At 35.8% G+C, this 26,647-nt stretch overlaps 2 protein-coding genes and 1 long non-coding RNA gene across 4 annotated transcripts; 1 reads left to right on the forward strand and 2 right to left on the reverse strand.

Moving 5' to 3' along the window:
- Positions 1–2,417: 2,417 nt before the first annotated feature.
- Positions 2,418–3,722, reverse strand: LOC110938767. The gene is made up of 3 exons (XR_002591670.1): positions 3,596–3,722; positions 3,035–3,088; positions 2,418–2,595 (listed from the first exon to the last, which is right to left on the reverse strand). It is a non-coding gene; the product is annotated as an uncharacterized LOC110938767 (long non-coding RNA).
- Positions 3,723–15,518: 11,796 nt separating this feature from the next.
- Positions 15,519–19,256, forward strand: LOC110940412 (lysM domain receptor-like kinase 3). Its single transcript, XM_022181956.2, has 11 exons — positions 15,519–16,217; positions 16,445–16,525; positions 16,604–16,891; positions 16,962–17,107; positions 17,448–17,537; positions 17,657–17,762; positions 17,842–17,993; positions 18,060–18,157; positions 18,477–18,624; positions 18,693–18,800; positions 18,880–19,256. Exons 1-11 carry the CDS (start codon positions 15,620–15,622, stop codon positions 19,042–19,044), a joined length of 1,980 nt encoding a protein of 659 aa, XP_022037648.1. The 5' UTR covers positions 15,519–15,619; the 3' UTR covers positions 19,045–19,256.
- Positions 19,257–20,164: 908 nt separating this feature from the next.
- On the reverse strand, positions 20,165–23,870 carry LOC110940411 (DNA repair protein RadA). Of its 2 annotated transcripts, none has more exons than XM_022181953.2 (15): positions 23,063–23,870; positions 22,419–22,474; positions 22,295–22,353; positions 22,121–22,192; positions 21,943–22,026; positions 21,772–21,879; positions 21,638–21,700; positions 21,478–21,558; positions 21,343–21,408; positions 21,117–21,272; positions 20,961–21,038; positions 20,848–20,886; positions 20,653–20,731; positions 20,504–20,576; positions 20,165–20,442 (listed from the first exon to the last, which is right to left on the reverse strand). In XM_022181953.2, exons 1-15 carry the CDS (start codon positions 23,602–23,604, stop codon positions 20,355–20,357), a joined length of 1,644 nt encoding a protein of 547 aa, XP_022037645.1. In that variant the 5' UTR covers positions 23,605–23,870; the 3' UTR covers positions 20,165–20,354. The 2 variants fall into 2 exon arrangements, with proteins under 2 accessions (XP_022037645.1, XP_022037644.1); XM_022181952.2 differs by having other exon boundaries at positions 20,649–20,731; positions 23,063–23,869.
- Between the last annotated feature and the right edge of the window lie 2,777 nt (positions 23,871–26,647).

Here is a 26,647-nt window from a genome sequence, read left to right on the forward strand (position 1 = left end):
TTAATGTATGTTAGTTAGGTCCGAATTTGTATAACATGGCTGGTCCGAGTTTTGCTTTATAAGGACATGGCCCGACTTTCTTTGAATGTAAGGGCCTAGTCTAACCTTTGTGAAAGGAATAGGGGTCCGAGTTTTGCAAACAGGAGATGGGGTCCGAGTTTTAACCCCCATACCCCCCCTTGTCCGATGTTTAAGCACTGAAAGGAGTCCGAGCTTCTTAATTGCATGCGTTGTCCGAGTTTTGGCCCCAACCCCTGTCCGACTTTTGAACAGGGAACCCCCCCCCCTCACTTCTTGTCTGAGTTTTAATAGGGCAAGGCTTTGTGTGATGATAAATTGAAACTATGAATGTATGCTATAACATGTTGAATCTGTTGAGATGTGAAGGTTACTTTGCTAAGCCACGAACACTGTTAAATATGATATGTTAAATGTGATTGACTCCGTATGATAACCACGTTGCGTGAATTAACTGTAATACTGTCCTGATTAACTCTGATGCGCATGTGAACTATGCAAAGTGTATTAATCCAGCTATGCGCGGATGTTATTGTTAGATTAATTTGAGAAAGCCTTGATGAGAAACCGAGATCGTACTAATGTGATTAACTGGCGTATGATGCATGATAGCGATTGTCGAACATACTCTGTGGTATTAATTGCATATGAAACATTACGAACATGAACTAATCAAGTATACGTGCTTAATATAGGATTTGATTGAATAATTGCTAGCACATAATTAAGCATACCGAGCAAACCAAGGTGAGTTCACACTCTTACTAAGGCATGGGATTCCCGGGGCTTGGGAATGGGTTTTAAAGGAATAAGGTTGAATAGATTCGTACTGACATTCTTACTAGACTACCATACCATCGTCCTCGGTTGTGCAGGACACATACGTGCAATCTACGTACACATATACTTACTACTATCCTCGGTTGTGAAGGATACTTATACATACTACTATCCTCGGTTGTGAAGGATACTTATACATACTACTATCCTCGGTTGTGAAGGATACTTATACATATCACTATCCTCGGTTGTGAAGGATACTTATACTTAATTACTATCCTCGGATGTGAAGGATACTCACGTAAGACCTACGTGAACTTATACTTACTACTGTTCTCGGATTGTGAAGAACACATATGGTTACGAATAGTCTAGTGGATATACAACATGGGAGGCCCCCACCAATAGAACGTACTATCGGCCCAGTAGAGCCACATGTTACAATCGAACTTACTATTACGCATTTACTTTCTGTGAACTCGCTCAACTAGTTGTTGATCCTCTGTTACATGCCTTGCAGGTCGTTAGATACATGGAGCTTGCACAGGGAGGAGCTGGTCGTTGTGGGCTTGGATCGTGATAGTTTGTTAAACACTTATGACATTTGATACTTCATTATGATGGGTTTTATTTATACGCTTCCGCTAAACAATGATAACTTACTTATGTTTTTGGAACACCTTTCATATGGATTTGGTTTGGTTTAATGGCAATTACTCTTACTATATATATTGTTCTATATGATTGGTGGCTTGATCCTGGTCAGTCACGCTCCCAAGCGGTGATACTCCGCAGGTGGATTTTGGGGGTGTGACAGTTTATCAAGTCCTTGTGTTAGTCTTAGGGAATAAGGAGGTTTATGACGCCGTATAATTCAAAAATTTAATATTTTTGTTCATTGCTAAATATTTTTCGTAAACAACTGTTTACTTGTTATTTCCGGTACGAGAGTATGAAAGACAAGTTACTAAATAAAAATTTCATTTTCTGAACCTGGCCTCCACCGTAAGCTACGGCGGCCACCGTAGCTTACGGTGGTATTGAAAAGGGCTACGGTACAAATCTTCTGTCTTACGGTAGCAATATTTGTCCTAAACACCTACCGTAGCTTACGGTATCTACCATAAGCTACGGTAGAGCCCAGTCCAGCAATCTGAATTTCTTCATTTGCATCCCCTTTTTGACCCGTTCCATGTATTTATCGATTAAGTTACTCCCGATACTTCCAACATACCCCTTTTTCAATATTTATTTGCCGTGACTTCTTACTAACGTTCCTCATAACATCATCCATTCATAATTTATAAAATAATTCTTACAAGTTCACCTCCTCTTGCGTCTTGGAGCGAACACACACCTTCTTGCGAGCTTTCGGTTTGAGTCCGAGCACTCTAACGTGCTCGAATCTCTCAAACCTAGGCTCTGATACCAACTTGAAACACCCGCTTTCCACATTCGAAAATAAAAATAATAAAATACAATTTTTAATGAAATTTGGGCATGACCCATTCGTAAAATAGGCGGTTCCCTGCTTTTAGCAATTAATAAACATTTGCAAAACTTTAACTTTCTAACACAATATAAGTCATATTAAACAATATTTAGGTACAAGGTGTCAAGGTCTACTAATCATAATAAGTTAAAGTACATACGAACACCAAAAGACTATACGTATTTGGTTTAATAAACAAAATCATAATTTTAGACCCATAATCGTAGATAACTCCGGAAGCACGAGGTGGGTGTATCATGTGTGTTCGTTCCAAGTTCGCCATAACGTCTAAACTGCGTATTTACCTACATCAAGCATCAAAATTAAATTCGTCAGTTATGTTACTTCTAATCTACTAAATAAAAATTAACCCATTTTATACATTCATCTCATACATGCATTTTCTTACCCGATAAAACGGGTCAAGACATACTATCTCATAATTGAGATATAACATACCATTCTTATCCCGTTCCAACAGGCATTTCCATTTGTACATAAACATTCATTCGGTTCGTTTATAACAAACGAATACATTCCTTTCATTCATACGCATACACTCCAACCCGTGAATGACGGATCAAGTAAATTTCATTCATTCATCACTTATCCGTTAATAACGGTTAATAACATTCGTAACATAACTTTCATTCCTTTCGTACTTAACTATCACAAACTATCATAATTACGGTCTTAGCATAAACGACAATTACAATAGAATTTTGTAAGCATAGAACAACATACCTCGATCTTGCACGTCTTCAGCTTTCCTAGCGTTTGAGCTTTCTTCTTTTACACCTACATCCATTCATTCATTTAGCCTAAACTATTTCATTCCATCATTCACATAATTCCTCATATGACAACAAAATCATAAAATTTCTACATTTTCACATATTTGTTTCTCTTAGACATTTCATCGAACACTTGGCGGGTTTCGCATTAATAGGACATTTTGTACAATTATTCAAAGACATAATCCCACTAGTTCATCTAGTAACTTACCAACAATCAACCAAATTCATAAATCCTTCTTAATCTTCACTGATTTATTTAATATTTCAAGTATTTCAACAACATCATATGTTAGAATTACACATGATTACTTCTATTTTTGATCACCTCATTCATAACATATTTTTATCACATGGGTTTATACTAAAATCATTCAATGACCTAAAATCAAGCATGATTCTTGTTCTAGAGGGCATTCCTAACTCCAATTTACATATTTTGTTACATGAACTAAATATTGGGTTGTAACCCACTTCCTACAAAATCATAATCTCAAAGAATTGAACTTACCACTTCAATAATCGAGTTCAGAAGAGTGTTATTTGATGTTCATGAAGTGGATTATCCTTCAATTTCAAGTTTAATTGCTTGATTCTTTGACACAAGGGTTTCCTCTTGTGCTTCTGTTCTTGGTCGATCCCCCAGACACACACACACTGTGTGTTTTGGGTTTAATTGTTTTTAATAAATTAAGTTTTAAGGATTTACACCTTTGGCCCTTCTATTTTGTTTACTTATTTAACTTATACCTTTTTCATTATATTACTAATATTTGCATCATTTCCATTAACTAAGTTAAATCTTTAATTAATTTAACTTCTATGTCTAGTAAAACTTTTTGGGGTGTTACAAAAAACGAACAGATCATGGCCGTTGGATGATGAGATCTTGATTATAGGATTTAAATAGTTTTTTAATTAATAAATAGAATAAATTGATACATAGTAACCGTATAAGGGCATTATTGTAAATTTCGTTCTCTGAAATCACATTGAAACCCCATGAAAATATAATGATTCAACAAAGAAATTTGAAACCCATAATCATAGGATATTCAGTTGTAGTTAGTGTGTAGCTTCATCCTATCAAAACCACCTCTACATCATAATTTCTATCAACACAGAAAAAACAATCGTCTTCATCCTCTCTCCCCTCATCGGCGGTTTTTGCAAAACGATTAACATCAAGAAGGATCATAAAAACAAGGTATCATTACATATTGTAGTATTCATTCAATGATTTTGAATGTTCCGTCTTTATACACACGAATCTTCACAACTCAAAATCTACGGTTTAGTTGGGTCTGTGTAATCAGTCGTTTGGTAGTGTTGTTCTTTCGTTTTTTTATAATATATTGGTGTTATTTGTTCATATGTTTTGGCCGATTACAGATTTGTGCCGAATGAATATGAGTTATTCTGCCATAATGTCTCAAAATACCTTTAATCAAGAAGCTAGGGCTTAGTTTGTTGAGACATTTAAACCGATTAGTTGTGTACTTGTTCAAACTTTATCATATGCCATTCAGATATGTTGTATCTGTTCCAACTTGTATATCTTAATCAAGTGTATATCCGTTGTTCTTCTGGCTATTTTAGGGATTGCGAAATACGTTCAATTTTTAAAGTTTGGGATATTTTGTTGTCTATAAAGAAAGTAGTATTTGTGTATTTGGTCTGATTACATAGTGTAACATACTGAATTTTATTTAATTGTGTCAGTTTAGTAGAGTCTTGTAGTTCAATTTCATTGTTTTGTAAAAAAATCTATTGAACTGATGTTGTTTAAAATGGTTTACCTGTTAGATTAACTATTATAATAATACACATGTGTAAATGATAAGAGTACACATGTGTATACAAATTGTTGGGACTGTTGGGTACATAGGATATATGGTTGTGATGAAATACACAAATTTTGTAGTTAGGTTGCATGATTTTTATAATCCATCGATTTCATTAGTCTGAAAAAAGGGATTTGAACTGAGGTTGTTTAGAATGGTGTAAATTGGTAGCCTAACTGTTATACGAATACACATGTGTAAGTATTGGAAATACCCATGTACTGATCAGATTGATAAGTACATATATGTAGGTAATGTGATACATTTTTTTTTATCATAGAATTGTGTACTTATTTCTCATATACTTAATGTGTAAACCTCTTTGTTTATAATACTTTATCAGTTGATTATTTTTCATGGTTTGTTTTAGGTGATTTAAAGTCAACTCCGTTGAAAGTGGTACGTGACTGTCGTTATATAATACACATGTGTACCGCAAGTTTAATTAACTAAGTTGTTTTATGTGCAGAAAGATGTGGTCGTCAAGTACTTAAAGCGTGTCCGTCATCCACGTTTTTATGATATTGCAACTCGTCATCCTGTTTGTTTGGAGATAGGTTGGGCGACGATAGGAAACTATGAAGACTGCGAAATATACATAATGCGACACATGGAAACCTGGATGGGGATCATTGAAGATTGCTGGGAAGTTGGGTTCCCAACCGAAATGGCTAAAGCAAAGACAAAGATAGCACAACTTAGGAAGAAGTATGCAGTGAAGTTGATAACATCGGAGGCGAACAAACATCGCGAACGTATTCTAAAAGAAGCCTACCAATATGTCAGCATCAACAGAAAGAAATAGATAAAAAGACTGCTAGCGGAATTTATTTTGTGTAGTTTAGTTTTGTTGGTGTTGAAACAATATCTTTACTTTTGTTTGGCTGGTTTATCTGAACAGACTCCTTGTTGTGCTTTGTTTTGGTGGGTGTTAATCATGTTATGTCGAACTATCATGTATAGGATAACGTTTACCGTCATCGTAATGTCCATTATTTGTATATATTTGTTAGTTGTACGGACACGCTGATGTGCATTCCGCAAGTTACAAAAATAGTATAGATATTTGACAGTCTGATTAATTTGTTCAAATTCTGGACTGTTTAGTCATTTTTGTTGAATTTGTTGAGCTCCACGTAGGAGCATGAACTTAAAAATCATCTTCCGTCATAAATCGGTGAACCCGGCTTTAGTTTGATGATTTTTAGATTCTTCATTCAGTTTTTTCGTTTTGTTTCTCCTGACTTAACGATAATAATAATAGTGTATCATCAAGGCTCACAGTGATTAACCCAAGTAATAATAAATAATGTCGACGGTACTTAGTGATACAAGGCGTTTAGATAAACAAATTGATGAGTGTTTACGCCCTACAAAGTGAACAATATAGATTAATTTTAAGAGCAGGTTTTAAAGAGGGCAAGTTTGTCATTCAAAAATTATGTTAGTTTTCATATTGCCTTAAACTATCAGGATGCCCAGGCCTTCTTTTCTTATCGGTTTGGCTCGTTACACTACTATTACATCAACAAAGAGGTCAAAATTACTACTGAACAAATGCTAAAAAGATATCAGTTTGTTCGAAATTCGTAGATGATAAAAAGATATCAGTTTACTTTGCAGAAGTGTATTAGAAGTAAAAGGTATCAGTTTACTTTGTTGAACAAAATCTGCAACTGTAGCTGGCAATACAAACAACACATCCACATATACACCTCTAAAATGCTATCCTACTGGGTTCAGAATACACTTATGCAAATATACCATTATAACCTACTAGACTACATGTAAATTTAACGTGTAGCATATTTCGCGAGTCAAAATAGGACAGGAGAATATTATCAATAAACAAAGCATGGATAATGGATAAAAATTAAAAAACCTAAAAACACTTCGGTTGTATATTTTAAAACACATCTAAAGATAAACTACATAAACATGAAATCCAAAACATAAACCATTAGAATGTTTAGAAAAAAAAAGGCGAATGTTGTTACGCTTTACGGAAACTATTCCTCACTTACAAGATCCTCGGACCCATATTAGATTCTTGGGTTTCGTCATCTTCGTATATCTCGTCTTCTTCTTCGGTTGTCGAGTCGTCCTTAACCGACTCACCCTTTTTGAGCGGACAGTTCCTCTTATCATGATCCCTAACTCGTTTTTTTTTGCATAAATTGTATTTCCTTCTCGGTTTTTTACTCTTCTTGATTGCTTTCTTTCCCGGACCAACTGTTCGTTTATGCTTTCCACATCCTTCGTATACACAACTGTTTTAAGATTATACCTCGATGTTCTTCTCCTGGTCATTCAGAACTCTGATGAATTAGCAACTTCGCTGAAACAACTTGCTGATCATTCGTATGTGTCATGATTAGTAAATCATCAGTGGAACAAATTCGCTGCTCAATTGCTTGTTGATAATCTGAAGAATGAAGTGAATGAAGGTTGATGATATGAAGAACGGACCGGAAGATATGGACACAGATTTTTTTTTTGGGTTGATCGATTGAATTTTGAATTTGTTCGAGATGTTGAATCGTGGGTGGTTATCATCATCCGATAATTGCCAGAAAGAAATTAAAAAAGAAAATTATATATAAAACTATAAATGTTATAAGACCATCCTACCCTTGAGTTAAAGTTAAGAAGATCTATGGCCAGGATTTGTTCGTTTTGTTCATCACTTGGGAAGTGTTCACAAAAGAACCCAAACCTATATATATATATATATATATATATATATATATATATATATATATATATATATATATATATATATATATATATATATATATATATTTATATATATATATATATATATATAGGGAGCCGCTAGAATGAAAACCACCTCGAGTTGTAAGAACCGCGAGAACTACACCCCACGGAGTGCCGTTCGCAATGATTTTTTTTTACAAGTAGATGTGTATATTATAAACACAGCCGTAAAAAATCATGGCGAACGGCGCTCCGTGGGGTGTAGTTTTTTACACCACAAGTTTGGTGAAAAAAAAAGAAAAAAGAAAAAAAATTAAAAACACCAAACTTGTGGTGTAAAAAACTATACCCCACGGAGCGCCGTTCGCCATGATTTTTTACGGCTGTGTTTATAATACACACATCTACTTGTAAAAAAAATCATGGCGAACGGCGCTCCGTGAGGTGTAGTTCTCGCGGTTCTTACAACTCGGGGTGGTTTTCATTCTAGCAGCCCCCTATATATATATATATATATATATATATATATATATATATATATATATATATATATATATATATATATATATATATATATATATATATATATATATATATATGTTGTGTTACATATGCTTCTGTTGCCTTAAAATGTATATATGTATTTTCACTAGTTAAAGTTTATTTAACTAAAATATACATATGTGTACATATTTTTCAAAAGTGTTTTGGCTAATCTTTGTAAGAAATAAATATATACATATATGAACCAAGTTCAAAAAAAATATTATACCTTGGATATCCTTCAATGGTATCAGAGACGATGCTCACTACATGCAAATCGAAACCGGTCTTTTTCACCGGAATAATAAGTCACAAACTTTAAAAGTCTAAAGTTTTGGTTTATTTTATTTTTGGGCAATATATATATATATACATATATATATAGGGAGTCGCTAAAATGAAAACCACCTCCAGTTGTAAGAATCGCGAGAACCACTCTCAACCAATCAGAATAAAGGGTAAATTGGTCATTTCCTTTATGTGTCTAATCTCTCTCTCTCCTCAATTAAAGTCAGCTGACTTTCTTTTCACCTCTCACATATCATCACTTTCAACTATCTCTCTCTTCATTTGAACTTTTCAAAATTTCCATTTTCTCTTTGTGTTCTTCATCTGCGATGAAGATGAAGACCGATGACCATCGAACACCACCGTCTCCCACCTCCACCAAAAGTCTAAAATGTCTTCCACCTACACACCACTCCTTCTCCGGCGACCCCATCCTTCTCCGGGGACCCCCTCCTTCTCCGGCGACCCTCTGTCTTTCTCCATTGAACCTCCGCCGCATCCCCGATCCTCAACAAGAACACCACCATAACCCCATAGTCTGATGTCGTTGGTGTTTCGAGTTCCAGCGTTTTCAAGATCCGAGCAGGTGTTCGACGGTCATGGTTGTTTATAACATTGGGGGTTGGTCGCGGCGGCTCTCTGGCGGCATCTTCTGCCTCCCTTTCCTCTCTGCCGCCCCCCTTTGAGACTGGGGTTTGGTGGTGGTGGCGTTGGGGTTAGTGGTGGTGGCGTTGGGTATGGTGGGTGGGTGGAGAGGGCCGGCGGTGGAGATGGTGGTTGAGCCAGGGAAGGCGGTGGCTGAGCCGGTGAAGCCGGATGCAGGTTTGAGTTTGAGCAAATAAAAATTTAGCGATTCTTTGATGTTCTGGTGATTTTTTTATGTTTACGGCTATTTTTTGATGTTTACGGCTGATCTTGTGTCCCTGTTTACGGCTGACTTTTTGATGTTTACGGCTGATCTTGTGTCCCTGTTTACGGCTGGTTTTTTGATGTTTACGGCAGATTTTTTGATGTTCTGGTGTTTTTTTGATGATGCTGGTTATTTTGATGTTTACGGATGTTTTTTGATGATGCTGGTTATTTTGATGTTTACGGCTGATTTTTGGATGTTCTGGTTATTTTTGATGAGTGAACTATGCGGGTTTTGATCGATTGGATTTAGGTGGCGATGATGAAAAAAAAACCTAGATTTTTGATGACGATGGCGCGGCAACGATGATGGAGGGTAGGTTTTTTTAAACCTGCAACCCCACTTTGCAGCCTTTTGATTTACGGAAAATCTGAGCCAAACCCCGTTTTTTTTCGAGATACACTTTGTTTTGATGTTGTTGGTTTTTTAATTTTTTCTACCCAGTCGATGATGATAACAATCTATCTGAGACACCTACCGAGATTTTGCGATTTCTGGGTGCGTTCGTTTTAACGTAAAATGTAAAAACGTAAAAAGTTTATCGTAAAACGTAAAACGTAAAAAGTTTAACGTACAACGTAAAAACGTAAAAGATAAAATGTAAAACGTAAAACGTAAAACGTAAATTTTTAACGTAAAATGTAAAACGTAAACTTTTTAACGCAAAATGCAAACTTTTTAACGCAAAACGTAAACTTTTTAAAGTAAAACGTAAAAAACTTTCTATGTAAAAACCCGGCCGCAAAAACGGCGTGAAAAAACGAGGCGTAAAAAACGGCGCGTAAAAACGGGACGGTAAAACGGCGCGTAAAAAAAGGGACGTAAAAAATGGGGCACAAAAACGACTTGCAAAAAACGTGATGTAAAAAACGGCGCGGCAAAAAACGGCGCCTAAAACCGGGCCTAAAAAACGGCACTTAAAAACTACGGTTGCAAAAACGGCGTGAAAAAACGGAGCGTAAAACGGGTCGTAAAAAACGGGTGGTAAAAAAACGCACGTAAATTTTTTTTATAAAAAAATCTGATTTCAAAATATTTTGTTTAATAAAGAAATCTGATTTTAGAAAAAAATAATTACTGTAATAGGACAAAATTGTAATAACAAACAATAAACTTAATAAGACAAAAAAAAACAAAATTACTTAAATACCCTTTTAGATTAAAATATTAAGGAAAATTGGTATTTAATAAACCAACCTTTAACCAGTTGGTAAATAATAATCCAATCTACAGAATTTGTATATAATAATCCTACATATCAACGTGTTGGTACTCAATGAACTTCCGTTAATTTTTTTAACTGAAGTTAGTTTTTAAGTTTTATTTATTACACAAACAGTCCCTGTAGTTGTAATTTACTAGTTTTAACTATTTTATAAACCTCAAATCGAGGAAAAGGAGGACTTTTGAATGGTTTTTTTTTTTCATAAAATAGTTAAAACTAGTAAATTACAACTACTGGGACTGTTTGTGTAATAAATAAAACATAAAAACTAACTTCAGTTAAAAAAAATTAACGGAAGTTCATTGAGTACCAACATGTTGATAGGTGAGATTATTATTTACCAATTTTGAAGGTTGGATTATTATTTACCAACTGGTTAAAGGTTGGTTTATTAAATACCAATTTTCCAAATATTAAAGACATAATAAGACAAAAATAATTTAATATTACTTTTAGCTACTTTTAATCTCATCCATCCATTTTTAAGATCTAATGGCCAGAAAGTGGTTCCCGCGGTTCTTACAACTGGAGGTGGTTTTCATTTTAGTGATCCCCTATATATAATTGCGCTAAAATAAGAACCACCTCCAGTTGTAAGAACCGTGAGAACTACTTGATCCGGGGCGAGTTGGACCAAAATTTTTTTTTCATAAACGTAGATGCGTGTATTATAAACACATTTGTAAAAAAAAATCAAAAAAAAAATGTCGTGTGTGTAGTTTTGAGCACCACAAGTTTGTGTTTACGGGTACCGGTACCCGTAAACACAAACTTGTGGTGCTCAAAACTACACACACGACATTTTTTTTGATTTTTTTTACAAATGTCTTTATTATACACGCATCTACGTTTATGAAAAAAAAAATTGGTCCACCTCGCTCCGTACTGTGTAGTTCTCACGGTTTTTACAACTCGAGGTGATTCTCATTTTAGCGGTCCCCTATATATATATAGTGGAGAGTTCAAATGAGAAGAATTATTTTGCAAGAAGAAAAAAGAATAAGTTTCAACCAATAAGAATGCTTCATTTTACTTTATTTAATAATTGCATTTAATTTTAATATAAGGGTATATTGGTAAACATTCATAAAGCATTAATTTGTATTCTTCCCCTTTAATAACTAATATATATATATATATATATATATATATATATATATATATATATATATATATATATATATATATATATATATATATATATATATATATGGGAAGGTTCAGTAAAATACTATTTCATTTATAACTCATATCATTAATGTGAGAAGAAAAAGAAGAAAGGGCTTAGTAAAATACTATTTCATTTATAACTCATATCATTAATTATTAACTCTTTAATTAATTAGTCAACTAATCATTAACTATGCTACATATAATCTACAAAACCTACACATACCAAAATTTCCCTACATATATCCTACATATTATAGAATTTTATCCTACACAGTCGAAATTTATCCTTCACACCTCGAAAATATATCCTACACAACTCGTAATTTATCCTACACAACTAGTAATTTATTCTACACTTTAAATTAACTTGTTTTTTTTTTAATTTGGAAAAAATATATATTTTGAAAAGGAGTTACAAATTTAATTTAGTTTGTTATTAAAGGGGAAGAATACAAATTAATGATTTTTGCAAGTTTACCAATATACCCTTATATTAAAATTAAATGCAAATATTAAATAAAGTAAAATGAAGCATTCTTATTGGTTGAAACTTCTTCTTTTTTCTTCTTAAAAAAAATTCTTCTCATTTGAACTCTCCACTATATATATATATATATATATATATAGTATGAACACCTTTTATACCAAGAGTATCCGCAATGGAACAAGATCACCGACATGCAAACACGAAATAAAAACACCAACCATAGGGGGTTTAGATATACCTTCGGTTAGTAAATAACCGGTTAAGACACTGAGTTTCAACGAACAAGTGCTAGTGATACGAACCAACGAAACACGAGTATGAACTCGTGTAGCGGCGGCGGTGGCTGGCGGCAAGCGACGGCGGTGGCGGGACCGGCGGCGAGTGGCGGCAGCGACGGAACCGGTGGCGGTGGCCGGCGGCGAGCGGCGGCAGCGGCGGGCGATTATGGATGTTCCTTTTGAGAGCCCTTTTTAGTTCTTGCAACAACAACAACAAAGACCCAAGAAACTCAATTAAATAGTACATGGAAGTCCATGAATGTTTGCTAAGTGGCGGACATGCAAAATACATGTGCGACAAGTGGGCAGGCTTTTCTGCATGCGCGACAAGTGGCCGGGCTTCTTTGCATGCGCGACAAGTGGCGCAACACAGGTGCATGCATGACAAGTGCCGAGAGGAGTGTTCTTGTCTCACCCGGTCCATGTACCCGTCTCTCAGTTAATACCCGCGTATCGTTCGTAATTACCAGTTAAATTAGTTAAGTGGATTTTAGTTCGTTGCCCATGGTGTAACTCTTACGGGCAGGGCCGGCCCTGAGCAAGTGCCGGGTGGGCGTCAACTCAGGGCCAAAATCGTAAAAGGGCCCGAAAAATTTTCAAATTTTATATATTTTATATATAAGTTATATATACCGTATGATACAAAACAGGGTTAAAAGATCAGCTTGTTCTAGTGGTAAGTAACCTCCATTTTGAAACATAGGTCCCGAGATCGAATCTTTTCTCTGTTCCACTTTTTATTTTCTTATTTTCAACTGAAAATTGAATATTTTCTTATTTTCAACTGAAAATTGAAGTTCACAGTATATGCATTTTTATTTTCTTTTTTTCCAATTGGAAATTGAACTTCAGAGATTATTTAAAATGTATTTTCCTTTTAATTAAAACTGTTATTGATAATTCATTAGTATTTTATTTGAAGAAAGTGTATTTTATTTTTATGTACGTTTGAGTACGTTTTGACATAAATTATGTTTGGAAATAAATTGGGTCAAATATAATACGTTTTTATTCGACATTATAAATTTAAGTTCCCATACATTTTAACGTAAATTTAGTTCGGAAACGATTCGGGTCGATTGTAGTCTATATTTTATCATGCCACATATGACGCCACCGCACGTGTTTATTTTATGTACGTTTTAAGTAGGTCTACATTTCGACAATTGTATTTGTAAACAAGTCGGATCAAATGTAATACATTTTCATTTAATGGTATGAATTTGGATTACTCTACGTTTCAACTTAAATTTAGTTCGGAAACGAGTCGTGTTGACTGTGGTCTATAATTTACTCGTCACGTATGGCGTTGCTACAATATGTGGCAGGTAAAAAAGATAGTATTATATTTAATTGAAACTTTGAATAATATAGTATAATAGGGCCCGGTTTTTTGTCTCGCCTAGGGCCCAAATTGTTTTTAGCATTTTCGGAGACGGCCCTGCTTACGGGTCAAGACCCGGTCGGCAGCGTTGACTTATCGAATCGGAAATAAATATCCAACATAAGCATGAACATCTTTTTCAATAATCAAATTGTTTAAAATCAAAACTGATTGATTATGAAAACCTAAAAACTGAAATATCGTTTATAGATTCGATTATAACCTATAAGTGAACCATCCATGTTCTCCCCTTGTTAGATGAGATTTTAGTGATTTGGTGCGATTTAGACTTTACAGCCAATAAATAGTACGTCATAATCGAATAATATCACATTCATAGCTTTTGTAGTTTTGTGAAAATACGGCCAAAGTGATTGCATCTTCTTGTTTGGAATTTGTAACCATTTAAAATTAAAATATCAGTAGATATAGAAAGAAAATTAAAAACTTGTAGAATAATGGTGTATTAGGTTGAAAGTTGGGCATTTATAGAGTATCCAACATATAATTATTAGAAGAATACGGGCAAACATTGTTGCCACCTTCATTTGTATTATTTTAATCGATACACATGCATTTTTACATTCATGTTCCCTCTTGGTGGGCCATTACCCTCCATGTGTATAATCATTATCCATTTATTTCGTATATTTTACCTCTTTATTTATATTCACAACATTATAAAAATACCCGAATTATGTTATATGATTACAGTTCTATAGTTGAAAAAAATCGTATGATAAAATAATCATCGGTTTACTCTCCGTGTGCAAAAAACCATCATTTGTAGCATTTTCACCAATTCTTTAAAATAAACAAATATACGGTTATGTTAGTTGTATATAACCAAAAATAGTTGCAACTAAAAAACAAAAATGTTTACCACTTGTATAGACATGTAATGGCGTATAATTAACTATTGAAAATTTACTTCGCTACACATGATCAATAACCATAAATGAGTATCTGCTAAATGTATTCACCCCTCTCATACACTTACTGAGCCCTCTCTCATTAAAAAAAATAATAATAATATCTCTTTCTCACGTCAAGTACGTTTAGCACACGAGGGGTATGTTTAGCCACCCCTTATTTGAGTAAATTACCACAAAAGCAAGTAAAACTTTAATTAACCAGTGGCGGATCTAGAAACGAAACTAAGCCGTAACGTTTTATAAATAAGCCGTAACGAAATCGAAAAAACGTCAAATTTTTCCAAAATTTACACTAATTTTTCCAAATTTTTCCGCGCCAAGATGTAGCGGAGGTTGCCCCCCGGTAAGCCTTATGTCCGCCACTGATTAACTACACCTTTAAAAATGTGCAAGGGTTCAACAAAAAAATGTAAATGATGTGACGGTACGCAATTACCTAAAGAATTAACAAAACGATGCTTCCCCCGTTCTCATCACCCGTTAATGCCTTAGCGCCCCTCCCTTTGGCCCCATTTTACACCGCCGAAGATCCTCGAGAACCACTACACATGGTGTTATAAATTTATATTTTAATTCATGAAGTTCCAAAGACAAAAACTAAACTACATGCAACATGTACGGTCATATTTCCACTTTCTACTGAGGAGTCCATATCACAAGTTTATAGTCTTCACCTCCTCCTCTAAAACAACCAAAACAAAACTAACACAAAAGTAATTCTCCCTGTCATCAAACCCTAAATTCATATCAATGAATTCTTCAATTCGAACATTGAATTTCTTTGTGCTTCTGTTTCTTCACTTACAAACGCCGTCAACGGCCACCCTAACGCCATTAAACTGCACAGAAGCATCTCGTTTATGCACATCCTTCTTAGCCTTCACTCCTTCCCCAAACCAAACCCTAGACGTCATCATGAGCATGTTCGACGTCTTACCTAACGACGTTACAGTTGACGGTAACGGCATCTTCGTTCGGAAAAACTGTTCGTGTACAAATTCAAACTCACCGCTAGGTCATTACTACCTAACGAATACTACATACACTGTTAGGAAAAGTGGTGGATCTGTGTACGATCTGGTGGTGGATGCGTACGGAGGACTGGCGTACGTGTCGAATTTCTCACGGCCGGCGGTTGCCGGTGCGGTGGTGTCGTTGCGGTTGTTGTGTGGTTGTTCGAGTGGATTGTGGAATTATCTGATGAGTTATGTGGTGAAGGATGGTGATAGTGTTGAGCTGTTAGCTAGTAGGTTTGGTGTTAGTATGGCTAGTATTGAGAAAGTTAATGGAATTGTTGATCCTGATAATATTACTGTTGGTGCTCTTTATTACATACCTTTGAATTCTGGTTAGTTTTCACTTTGTTGCTTTTGCAGTTAATTACACCAATAACCATTGTTGACTTTAAAATAGGGGCTTTAATTAGAGATTAACCGGCGATTTTGTTAATTTACTAATTAAGTTAAACCTACCATGCCTTTTTGTTGCTTTCATTATAGATGAATTTGACTTCATGGTTTATGGTTTCGAGCATATTATAGTTAATTTCAATATAATTTTGTTTTAATCCTGTAGTTCCCGGTGAGCCATATCCTATAGAGAATAACTCCACACTTGCACCTGCTCCATCACCATATTCTGATGCAATTGTTGTAGGTAAACTATCTGTTATTCTGTTTAATTCTTGCTTATGGAGTTATGGTCTTTTCGGTAACGAGTGTTTTGTTGTTGTAGAGGGAAGGGATCATAAGAGTGATTCAAAGCATTGGTGGATTATAGGGGGTTTAGGTGTTGGTTTAGCTTTGATTATAGCAGTTGTGGCACTTTTTGTATGTCTACGATCATCTCGGGATGACAATAGGAGTCATTTGAAGGATCCGGAAAATGAACAAGTTTCTCATAAGTTTCATATATTAAGGACTTCAAGCTTCTGGTGTGGTTCGGGGAGGCTCTGCTGCAAATCTAATGATTGGGAGCAGACCATTGAGGAGTCTAGTGACCGGCATACCAACATTCCAAAAGGTTTGGACTTGTGGTTATGGTTATTTATGCTTTTATGTATAATTTTTGATGTGATTTGGAATTATTTCAGTTATTGGGACGGATGTGTTTGACATTGAGAAACCTGTTGTGTATTTTTATGAAGAAATTTTCTCATGTACGGATGGTTTCTCCGAGTCCAATCTCTTAGGTCTTGGGACATATGGTTCTGTGTATTATGGTTTACTTCGCGAGCAGGTTTGCTATTAATTTCCCCTCTTTTTCTAGTGGTGGCAAAATGGCCGGGTTGGGTAATGGGTCACAACATTTTAATCAGACACTTTATGTTCAATGTTACCCGTAAACGTGCACAATATTATGATTTGGAACACGGATTTTGACAGCAAGAATCTGGCTTTTTTCTAATTAAAGTGATTAAGGAGGTTGTATGCATTCGAATGGCGACTTTCCACCCGTTACATTGCCTAAATCGACCCATTTGTAGGTGAACTACATAAAAATGCTACCTCAAGTTCTCGACCTTTTCCATATAACTGAAGCAATTTTCTCCCTCTCGATCTTACTGATATATTTTCAGGAAGTTGCTGTCAAAAAGATGACTGCTACGAAAACTAAAGAGTTCATAGCAGAAATGAAACTTTTGTGCAAGGTTCATCATACAAATTTGGTAAGAATTTCGAATCTTGATGTTTATATTGCTATCCACATGGCATAGCTCGCTACCATTTTTTTTTAAATTTATTTTTCTTTTATGTATTGACTCTGTTTGGTTTTCTTATTGTCAAGGTAGAACTTATTGGTTATGCCGCTAGTGATGATGAGCTTTTCCTCATTTATGAGTATGCTCAAAAGGGTTCACTTGGAAGTCATTTACATGATCCTCAAAACAAGGGTAATCTTGAAATTTCGACATTATCTTGAAAGACGTTAAGATGTGAAAGGAATGTATAAAAATGCATTATATCATGTAGGTCATCCTACATTATCTTGGATAATGAGGGTTCAAATTGCATTAGACACGGCAAGGGGACTGGAATACATACATGAGCACACTAAGCCTCATTATGTTCATAGAGATATTAAAACAAGCAACATTTTACTTGACGGTGCCTTCAAAGCCAAGGTATCTTACTTGCTGCACAAGAAAGAATTTTATCATCTGTCATTTGAACAACTTTTCATCAAACAGATTTCGGATTTTGGGTTGGCAAAACTTGTTGGAATACCTAATGATGGAGAAGCTTCAACTACAAGAGTGGTTGGAACTTTTGGTTATTTAGCTCCAGAGTAAGTTTATATGTTTAATACAAGCAAACAACCACCAAAATTGCCAAAAATAGCAACTTTTTTTTTTTTTCCAAAAATATCAATTTGTTACCTAATTACCAATTTTACATGTGATATGTTTGTCTTTGCCTGCTTAATTTCTATTTTACTTCATTAATTCTTTACTAATTGGTGATATTAATAAGTAACCTTTTATGGAAGTATAAAAAGTTACCAAACGTTGATTGCCATCTGTGATCATTCTGGTGGTTGGTTGTCAGAATCACATGTTTACGCGATTTATATAACTGACATCATACAATCTGCCATGTCATCACAGATACCTCAGGGATGGTTTAGCTACAACAAAAAGTGATGTATATGCATTTGGTGTTGTTCTTTTCGAGTTAATATCAGGAAAAGAGGCTATTACACGAACTGATGCTGTTGTGAAGAAAAACTCTGAGAGACGCTCATTGGCATCGATTGTAAGTCAATTGAAAGATTGTGTATTTGTTAAATTGTCAAGGTTCTTCAACTCTAAAATTAACTGCAGATGTTGGCAGCACTTAAGCACTCACCTGACTCTATGAGTATGTCAAGCTTAAAAGACCATATTGATCCTAGTCTGTTGGATTTGTTCCCTCATGACTGCGTTTTCAAGGTACCAGATGATTCCATCTCTAGTCCAAATGAGTTTTGAATACACACACCCATTTATTAATTATTATTTGCATCTGCAGATGGCCACGCTGGCAAAACAATGTGTCGAGGACGACCCGATCTTGAGACCAGACATGAAGCAAATTGTTATTTCACTTTCTCATATTCTTTTATCATCTGTTGAGTGGGAAGCTACGCTAGCAGGAAACAGCCAAGTGTTTAGTGGCCTGGTTCAAGGCCGATGATAGTTTTATCCATTCTTGAATTGATGAGAAGTTAGTTTTTGCCTTTACAATGTGTGTAAATAGTTGCATAGACGGTTCGTTATAGTGTCATTTTATACCTACACATTTATTTGTAACGTGGTTTCCTTGTAATATATAGATGAAACATGAAGCAGGCTATCATGCATTTGGTTTCTGGTTTATACTTTATAGCATTAGTACTTTGTAATGTACCGACAAGTACAGTAGTAGACTCTCCACCTATGAAACATCTTATAACATAAGTTCATATCTATATGTATCTAATTATATTATATTACAATAAAAATGAAGCAAACACACAGCGGGGTAACATGATCAATAGTGGTTCAGGAAGAAGATCCGATGAGGCGGCTATAGTAGCGGCCGTCGGCCATGAAGGACCATCAAATTATTGATAAGCATAACATCACCTTTCTTCCAAGGTATGGCAACACTTTCTAAAATTACAGCTATAGTCTCCAACTTTTCAATTTTCTTTTTCGGATAGTCCCTGTGCCTAACATCAGTTAGTTTTCTCAGTTAAGAGGCTGTGAAATGACAAAAAATACCCTTACTGTTAAATTTATACTAAAAAGTTAAAAGAAAAATACTTGGTATTTAACCAACCCATCCACTTCATCTTCATCTTCCCCACTACCACAAGAAAGCCAGCTTAATGATGCAAAGTTTGCATGGTTTTGTGTCAAACATGTTAAAAGCAATGCCATTGTAATCGCAAAGGTTGGTTAGTTTCTTTACAACTGTCTCAGTATTTTCTTTCTCAAGTTTACCCAATTATGTATCTTGTTTCGTTTATATCCAAAAATCACGCTCTAATATTGTAAAAAGACAAAAGACACCCTATATTTTTTTGCAATCAAATGATGATAAAAGGGTATCTTGTGGCAGAATAACTGTATGTTAGGAATGGGAAGTGGACAACCGAACCGTGTGGACAGTTTGAGAATAGCTTTGAGGAAAGCTATTGTTTATGATACAGAATAACTGTATCTTGTTTCGCTTTTGTTTACTGGTATGAGGCATTTCCGACACTAAGTTCAATGGTTTATGATCGATCACTCCTACCAAACACAAAAACATACTTTTTTTAAAAACCATATTGGAACAAAATAGTTGGATTTTAAAAGATCAACCACATTGTCTTGTTAAAGATATTACAAGTTTGTTAACAGAGTATTCAAACGGATATGATCCAAAAAGAAGCTCTCAACTTGTTATAAAGACGCTGTTAATAACATCTTTTAGAGTTTGACACCCCAAAAGCTCAAATTCTCCAAAATCTAATCCCCTCAACAATTTCGCAGCAGGTTCCGGCACAACACACTTTTTATACCCCAGTTTTGCCAATGTACCCACCCTCTTCTCCATTTTTGGTACCTGCAACGACTACCGTCATCAGTAAATGCGTTTGTTTATTTCATCCAACAAAAACACTCACCATACGAAGCTCACCACCAAGCCCAACTTCTCCAATGAACGCCATGTTGCTAGGGATAGGAAACTCCAGAAAACTAAACACAAAAAATGGATTTTAGATACTAGATTTTGCAAATTAATTATACTTGTGAAAAATACAAACATGCCTACTACATATTGCTGCTGCAACTGCCAGATCACCAGCAGTTTCAGTTAGACTAGCCCCACTAACAACATTCAAGAAGATCGCCTGTAACCAATATTAGCTTAGAATATTTAGCTTAGAAAAGGATGAAAAAAAACCCGGAAAGAAACAGTAAGGGGCTGTTTGGCAACATCTGAATGGTTAAGTGCTGAAACAGTTACATTTGACTGAAGCTTGAGACCGGCTTGCTTCATAAGAACCTACAGAATTAGCAACAGCCGTGAGCGATTAGAATATTTTAACTTGAAAAAGAAAATATTTGATGTTTACTCACAGCAATAATCATATCAGCTCTGCCTGCTTGAACACCATTCACTTGCCTAGAAAGCGAGGACCCTGTTGCACATAGCGCCTGCAAATCACTTTTTTATCTGTATTTTTCAAGATATTTGACTGATAACGGAACTCAAGAAACTGAATTAAAAAGCACCTGAATTTCTATGACGAATGTGCGGGATCCATCCATAATTACAGCAGTTGCAAGACCTGCCAAGAATTCTGAATCTGAGCGTTCCTCACTCAAAAAAATCTCACTGGGATTCTTGACAGCTTTTAGTCCACATGGCGACATTTCAAACACTCCAAGCTGAAACATAACTGTTTTTCAACTATGCAAAAGTTGATGTGATGTGATACCAAGAATAAAAACTAAATACCTCATCCGTGGAGCCAAAACGGTTCTTGAATGCACGAAGAAGACGATGCGATGAATACTGCTCTCCCTGGATAATCATGACAACGAAAGGCTAAATACTTTACTACACTATAGAATAAAGCAAAAGGGTACCAACCTCCATATATAAAACAGCGTCAACAATATGCTCCAAGACACGAGGTCCAGCTATGTCTCCTGACTTTGTTACGTGCCCAATCTGACACAAATACAAAAAGGTTTTATAGTAAAACAAAGTCAATAAACGAGAGTCCGGATAGCTCATTTTTTATACTCACCAAGAACACAGGTACGTCTGTCTTCTTAGCAAAACGAAGCAAGGCAGCAGTGCATTCTTTAACCTATAAAAGTTCATATCATATTTTTAACAAAACGGATGTTTCAAGAGTGTTCATAAACACAAAAGACTAACCTGGTAGATACCACCAGCACTACCAGTAACTCCTGCTAGATGCACCGTCTGAATAGAATCGATTATTAGAGCACGTGGAGAGAGAGCTTGAGCCTTTACCAAAATATCCTGAAATCATAAAACATGTTCAGGAACCCACCACACCAGCTAACTTCATTATGAAACAATCACCTCTATGTCGGTACTTGAATATAGGAACAATTCATCTGTGCTGATTTCCATACGATCTGCTCTGTTTCCAATTTGCTCTACACTCTGTATTTAATTTGTTTTTTTTTAAATGTTATAATTTTAAGTGTGTTTTTGAATAATGAAAGCAGCAGCATCAATGGTGAAAGTGGATTGTTACCTCTTCACCTGAAACATAAAGTACTGGCGCTGGTTTACCGATTTCTTTTCCTTCTGCTATAATTGCTGCAATCTTCCATATTTAAAATAGCAAAGTAACCAGAGTTATATTATTTGTGGATTAAAAAAACACATGAAGTAGAGATCATGATAAAAAAAAAAAAAAAAAAAAAACCTGTAACATTAGTGTACTCTTCCCAACACCTGGATCACCACCAACCAAAACCAAAGAACCTGCAAAACAACACGCGTGTAAACCGGATTATTTTGAAAACTGAAATTTAATATGGAACATGTACCTGGTACTAGACCACCACCAAGAACCCTAGAAACTTCATCTCCAAATAGTCCAGATCTGTACATCAAGCAAGACATATGATTAGGGCTGCAAACGAACCGAACGTTCGGCTAACAGTTCGTGAACCGTTCGGCGGGAAGTTTGTTTGTATTCGTTCGTTTATTAAACAAACGAACACGAACAATAAATTTCGTTCGTTTAGTTGAATGAACAAACATGAACAGAGATCGTGTTCGTTTGTTTATGTTCGTGAACGTTCGGTAACGTATTCGTTTGTGTTCGATACTTCATTAGTGTTTTTAGTTTTTATATTATTTAAATACTTCAAAATTACGACAAATTAAATATCTAATAAGTGTCGTTGTATTATATATTTTGTTCATGAATGATTGTTTGTGTTCGTCAATGTTCGTTGCCTAAAATTAACAAACAAACACGAACAAGTTCATTTCCTTTACAAACAAACACGAACATAAAATCGCGTTCGATAAGAACGGTTCTCGAACACATATATTTCTTAACAAACGAACACGAACAAGGTCTTGTTCGTGTTCGTTCGGTTCGTTTGCAGCCCTAAGTATATTTAATCCATATAGCACAAAATGCAGCTAAGAGTAAACAACCATAGAGTGATAAGTAGCTTACAAAGGAAACCGCCAATCCGAATGGTTAACCCCACGGTTAACATCCGTCAAGCGTAATGGAACAGCCTCTCCAGCCCGTTTGGGCAACCAAGACTGCACTAACTTCTCAGACATCTGAAAGCCATTAGTCTTACCACCACCACTATCAACAACATCCACCAACTCCTTCATAGTATTAACACTCTTACACTCCCTACAATACCCCCACCACTGCCCATCCGAATACCCACATTCAGAACAAACCCAAACACTCTTACTCTTACTCTTCTTTTTCCCACCCCCAAACCCCTTCATAACACTCCCATAAGACCTATCATCTTTAAAAGCATCAGCATAATCAGAATTCAATAGTCTTTCACCCCGTTGTTTATCCGGTTCCTCATTCGATTTTGTCACCATACAACCGGTTACAGGATCATAAACTGTTGAGACTGTGATGGGTTCTTTGTAAAGATGCTTTGTGGAGTGAAAAGATCGATAAAGTTTGTGAATTTGTAAGTTGCGAAAGTGGGTCCGGGCGTAAAGGGTTTGTAATGGTACCATCTTTATGCAGAGCAGAGGATACAGATTTTGAAATTTAGGGGGGTTTTAGGGTTTACGGGAAGGGTTTTGGGAAACATGACGCGCGAATTTCAAAAAGGACGACATTGTTAGAAGAAATTGGGGAAAGAAATTGCATCAGTTTTTATAGAATATCTTTATCAAATCCGAATTTCCGAAAGATACCATCAAATATTGTACAACTAGGTTAAGTGTGGTCGGTTTTTTTCTCCACGCTAGGAGTTTGGTCATTAGCAATTTGGTTTGTGGAAAATATAAAAGCGAACACGATTTCATACCGGCGACGATGTTGTTCTCTTATAAGCAGTTGGGATTATCACGGTCCCACAAACGTAACGTCACTTGTTGTAGCCTAAGGCTAGATGGTATGGTGACCATCCTCCAAAGGATGATGATCCGACACCTAGGCGTCATGTCATTGTTCCTTTGGGGATGGTTCAACACACCAAATCAATGAAAATAGGAGGATGATCCTACCCCACTAGTTTACCCTTTTTTTTTAAAAAAAAAAGTCATCTACTTTTTTTAACATTTAACAAATAAAATAGAAAAATAATTTCATTAATATTAAAAAAAAATTACATAAACTTAAAAAAAATAAACATAAACTTAAAAAAATCATCTACTATTATGATTCTTCATAATGTTTTCTTGCATTTTCTTTAAAAAGGGAAGAAGGTTGTTCGGGTTGAATGGATCCATTGTAGAAGAATGTTTTATAAAAAGGGAAGAAGGTTTAAAAAAATTGAGAGAGAGATGGGGTTGTAGTGGGTGAAAAGTGGTGTCAAAGTGTTGAATTTATATAAATTTTGGTTGGATTTTGGAGTATTTTTGAAATTTGGTTGTTACTTTTTAAATATGGAAATTAATTATTTTTTTTAAACGGTCAAATTGTATGGGAAATGGACATGTTTTTGTCCTTTTGTGGAGCGTCCCCAACGTCTCCAAAGGGACGGAGACGACGAAGTCGGGGGATGGTGTTTGGAACGGCGTCGATCCGGGACGGGTGGGGGACATTCCCCATACCGTGTAGTCTAAGATTCCAAGAATTACCCGATTTTGAATGCACTTATGTTTTAAAAAAGACAAAATTGTAGAAATCGACTTTTATGTTATACCTAAACTGCAATCCATACATTTGACTATCAAATCGGCAAAATTCAACCTTTATGTTAATATTTTGATACAATGTACAACCTTTACCACTAAACTTAGAAGACCAAAACAAAAAGATCCAACTCATAGGTTGCACAAACCATAACACCATCATCATCATCATCACCATCGTCAACATTACCGGTGGCAAAAGGTGGGTGCAACGGGTGGTGACTTAGTGGGGGTTGAGTACTTGAGTGTCCAGTTTTGCGGTGATGTTCGATGTAGATTAATGGAGGTAATAACGATTCAGCGGTAGTGGATGGTTATTGAAAATGATAGGTGGTTGTTGTTGCAGGTTGTAGTGGGGTGGTAGGTGGTTAATGTCCCACGTTGAAAATGATGTTGGTTGTTGTTGTAGAAAACAAAAAATAAAATAAAACAAAAAAGCTTTTAAAATGACTAGAATATCCTCGCATGCTGTGAGACAACTTAACCAAGAAAATAAACGTGGATAGTGGTAAAGGTTGTACCTTGTATCAAAACATTAACATAAAGGTTGAACTTTGCTGATTTCATGGTGAAAGGTATGAATTGCACTTTAGGTATAACATATAGGTTGATTTCTGCAATTTTGTCTTTAAAAAACCTACACCAGAATTGTCACACCCCAACCGATGGCGGAATCATCGGGGCGCGGCACTAAGCGAATCAGATTGCTCAACAGAATCCATAACAACTATATTGAGACAGTATTTAATGCGTTCATTATCCCATACAAATAAACAATACGATCACATAAGGTATTACAGATTTCTTGTCCTCTCGAACAATACAAATCCGACAACATAGATTTTAGGTGAGTTTTTAGACTTCCTAGCTTGATTTTGATGTAGACTGTGACTAAACCTGCAACATACGTTAAAACAACGTCAATACAAAAGTATTGGCGAGTATACAAGTTTTGATAGAGTAGCGTAAATAGTTAAAAGTACTGCGAATTACCAAATACATAAACGAGATACCTCAACATACATGCATACAAGACAGATACTACCAGCTAAGTCACTCGAGCTGCGATTGCGATTGCTATTCATCCTAACTAGACCCCGTCGGGTGCTATAGAACTATACTAGTTAAGGCGGGACCTCGCGAGTAAAAGTCCTAGCACATATGTAACTAGCATCACATATAAATATGCATAACAGTCATTCGCAAGTGGTAAATAGTTTGATTGAATAATTCGTTTGTTAAATTCGATTTAATAGGAACGTATGTTACACCCAAAATGCGATAAAAAGGGGTTCGAGTATACTCACAGTTGGTGCTCAGCAAGCAAACACAACTTGGTTGGATTGAAGGGAGCGCGTCTGAGATTAGCCAGATTACAGATTGATAGCGTAAGCGACGAATGGCGCGTAAATCGGTGCAAAGTGTCAGAGGATCGGACGGTAATCCGATCGGATTGGCCGGTCGATCGGGTGACAATCCGCTCGGACGGTCATCCGGTCGGGTGACTTTTCGAGTGGATTGTTTCCTCCTCTGGGAAGGATGTGTTTGTGTATGATGTTTTGCCTTTTGAAGTTTTCGTTGTAGCATTTTGAAAACAGGGAAGTATCTCTACCTTTTAGGTCGGTCGGTCGGACGGCTGTTCGATCGGGCAATAACCCGATTGGTGGATACTTTAGTGAGAACAAGTTCACAGTAGTTGTCACTCGATCGGAGTGTAGTTCGATCGGGTGACAATCCGTTTGTATTGAATAAGTTGAAAATTGTGTAAGTGTTGAAGTCTAAACACCACATGGTCGGGTGGTAGTCCGTTCAATGTTTGAACTCCAAAATGTTGAAATCAAAGTCAAGTGTGGGACCCAAGGTGCAATCCGATCGGATGGCAGTCCGATCGGATGCCATGTCCTGTCCGTTCGGATGA

The sequence above is a fragment of the Helianthus annuus genome, chromosome 5 (assembly GCF_002127325.2).
Source record: "Helianthus annuus cultivar XRQ/B chromosome 5, HanXRQr2.0-SUNRISE, whole genome shotgun sequence".
NCBI lineage: Eukaryota > Viridiplantae > Streptophyta > Magnoliopsida > Asterales > Asteraceae > Helianthus > Helianthus annuus.

Excerpts from the sequence above, each read along its gene's own strand:
- LOC110940412 (XM_022181956.2), top strand. The coding sequence starts at position 15,620 with ATGAATTCTTCAATTCGAACATTGAATTTCTTTGTGCTTCTGTTTCTT. Across the intron at positions 16,892-16,961 it reads GCATACCAACATTCCAAAAG|TTATTGGGACGGATGTGTTT; the intron begins GTTTGGACTTGT and ends GAATTATTTCAG. Across the intron at positions 18,158-18,476 it reads TTTGGTTATTTAGCTCCAGA|ATACCTCAGGGATGGTTTAG; the intron begins GTAAGTTTATAT and ends ATGTCATCACAG.
- LOC110940411 (XM_022181952.2), bottom strand. The coding sequence starts at position 23,604 with ATGGTACCATTACAAACCCTTTACGCCCGGACCCACTTTCGCAACTTA. Across the intron at positions 22,354-22,418 it reads TGGTGGTGGTCTAGTACCAG|GTTCTTTGGTTTTGGTTGGT; the intron begins GTACATGTTCCA and ends GTTGTTTTGCAG. Across the intron at positions 21,559-21,637 it reads CAGACGTACCTGTGTTCTTG|ATTGGGCACGTAACAAAGTC; the intron begins GTGAGTATAAAA and ends TATTTGTGTCAG.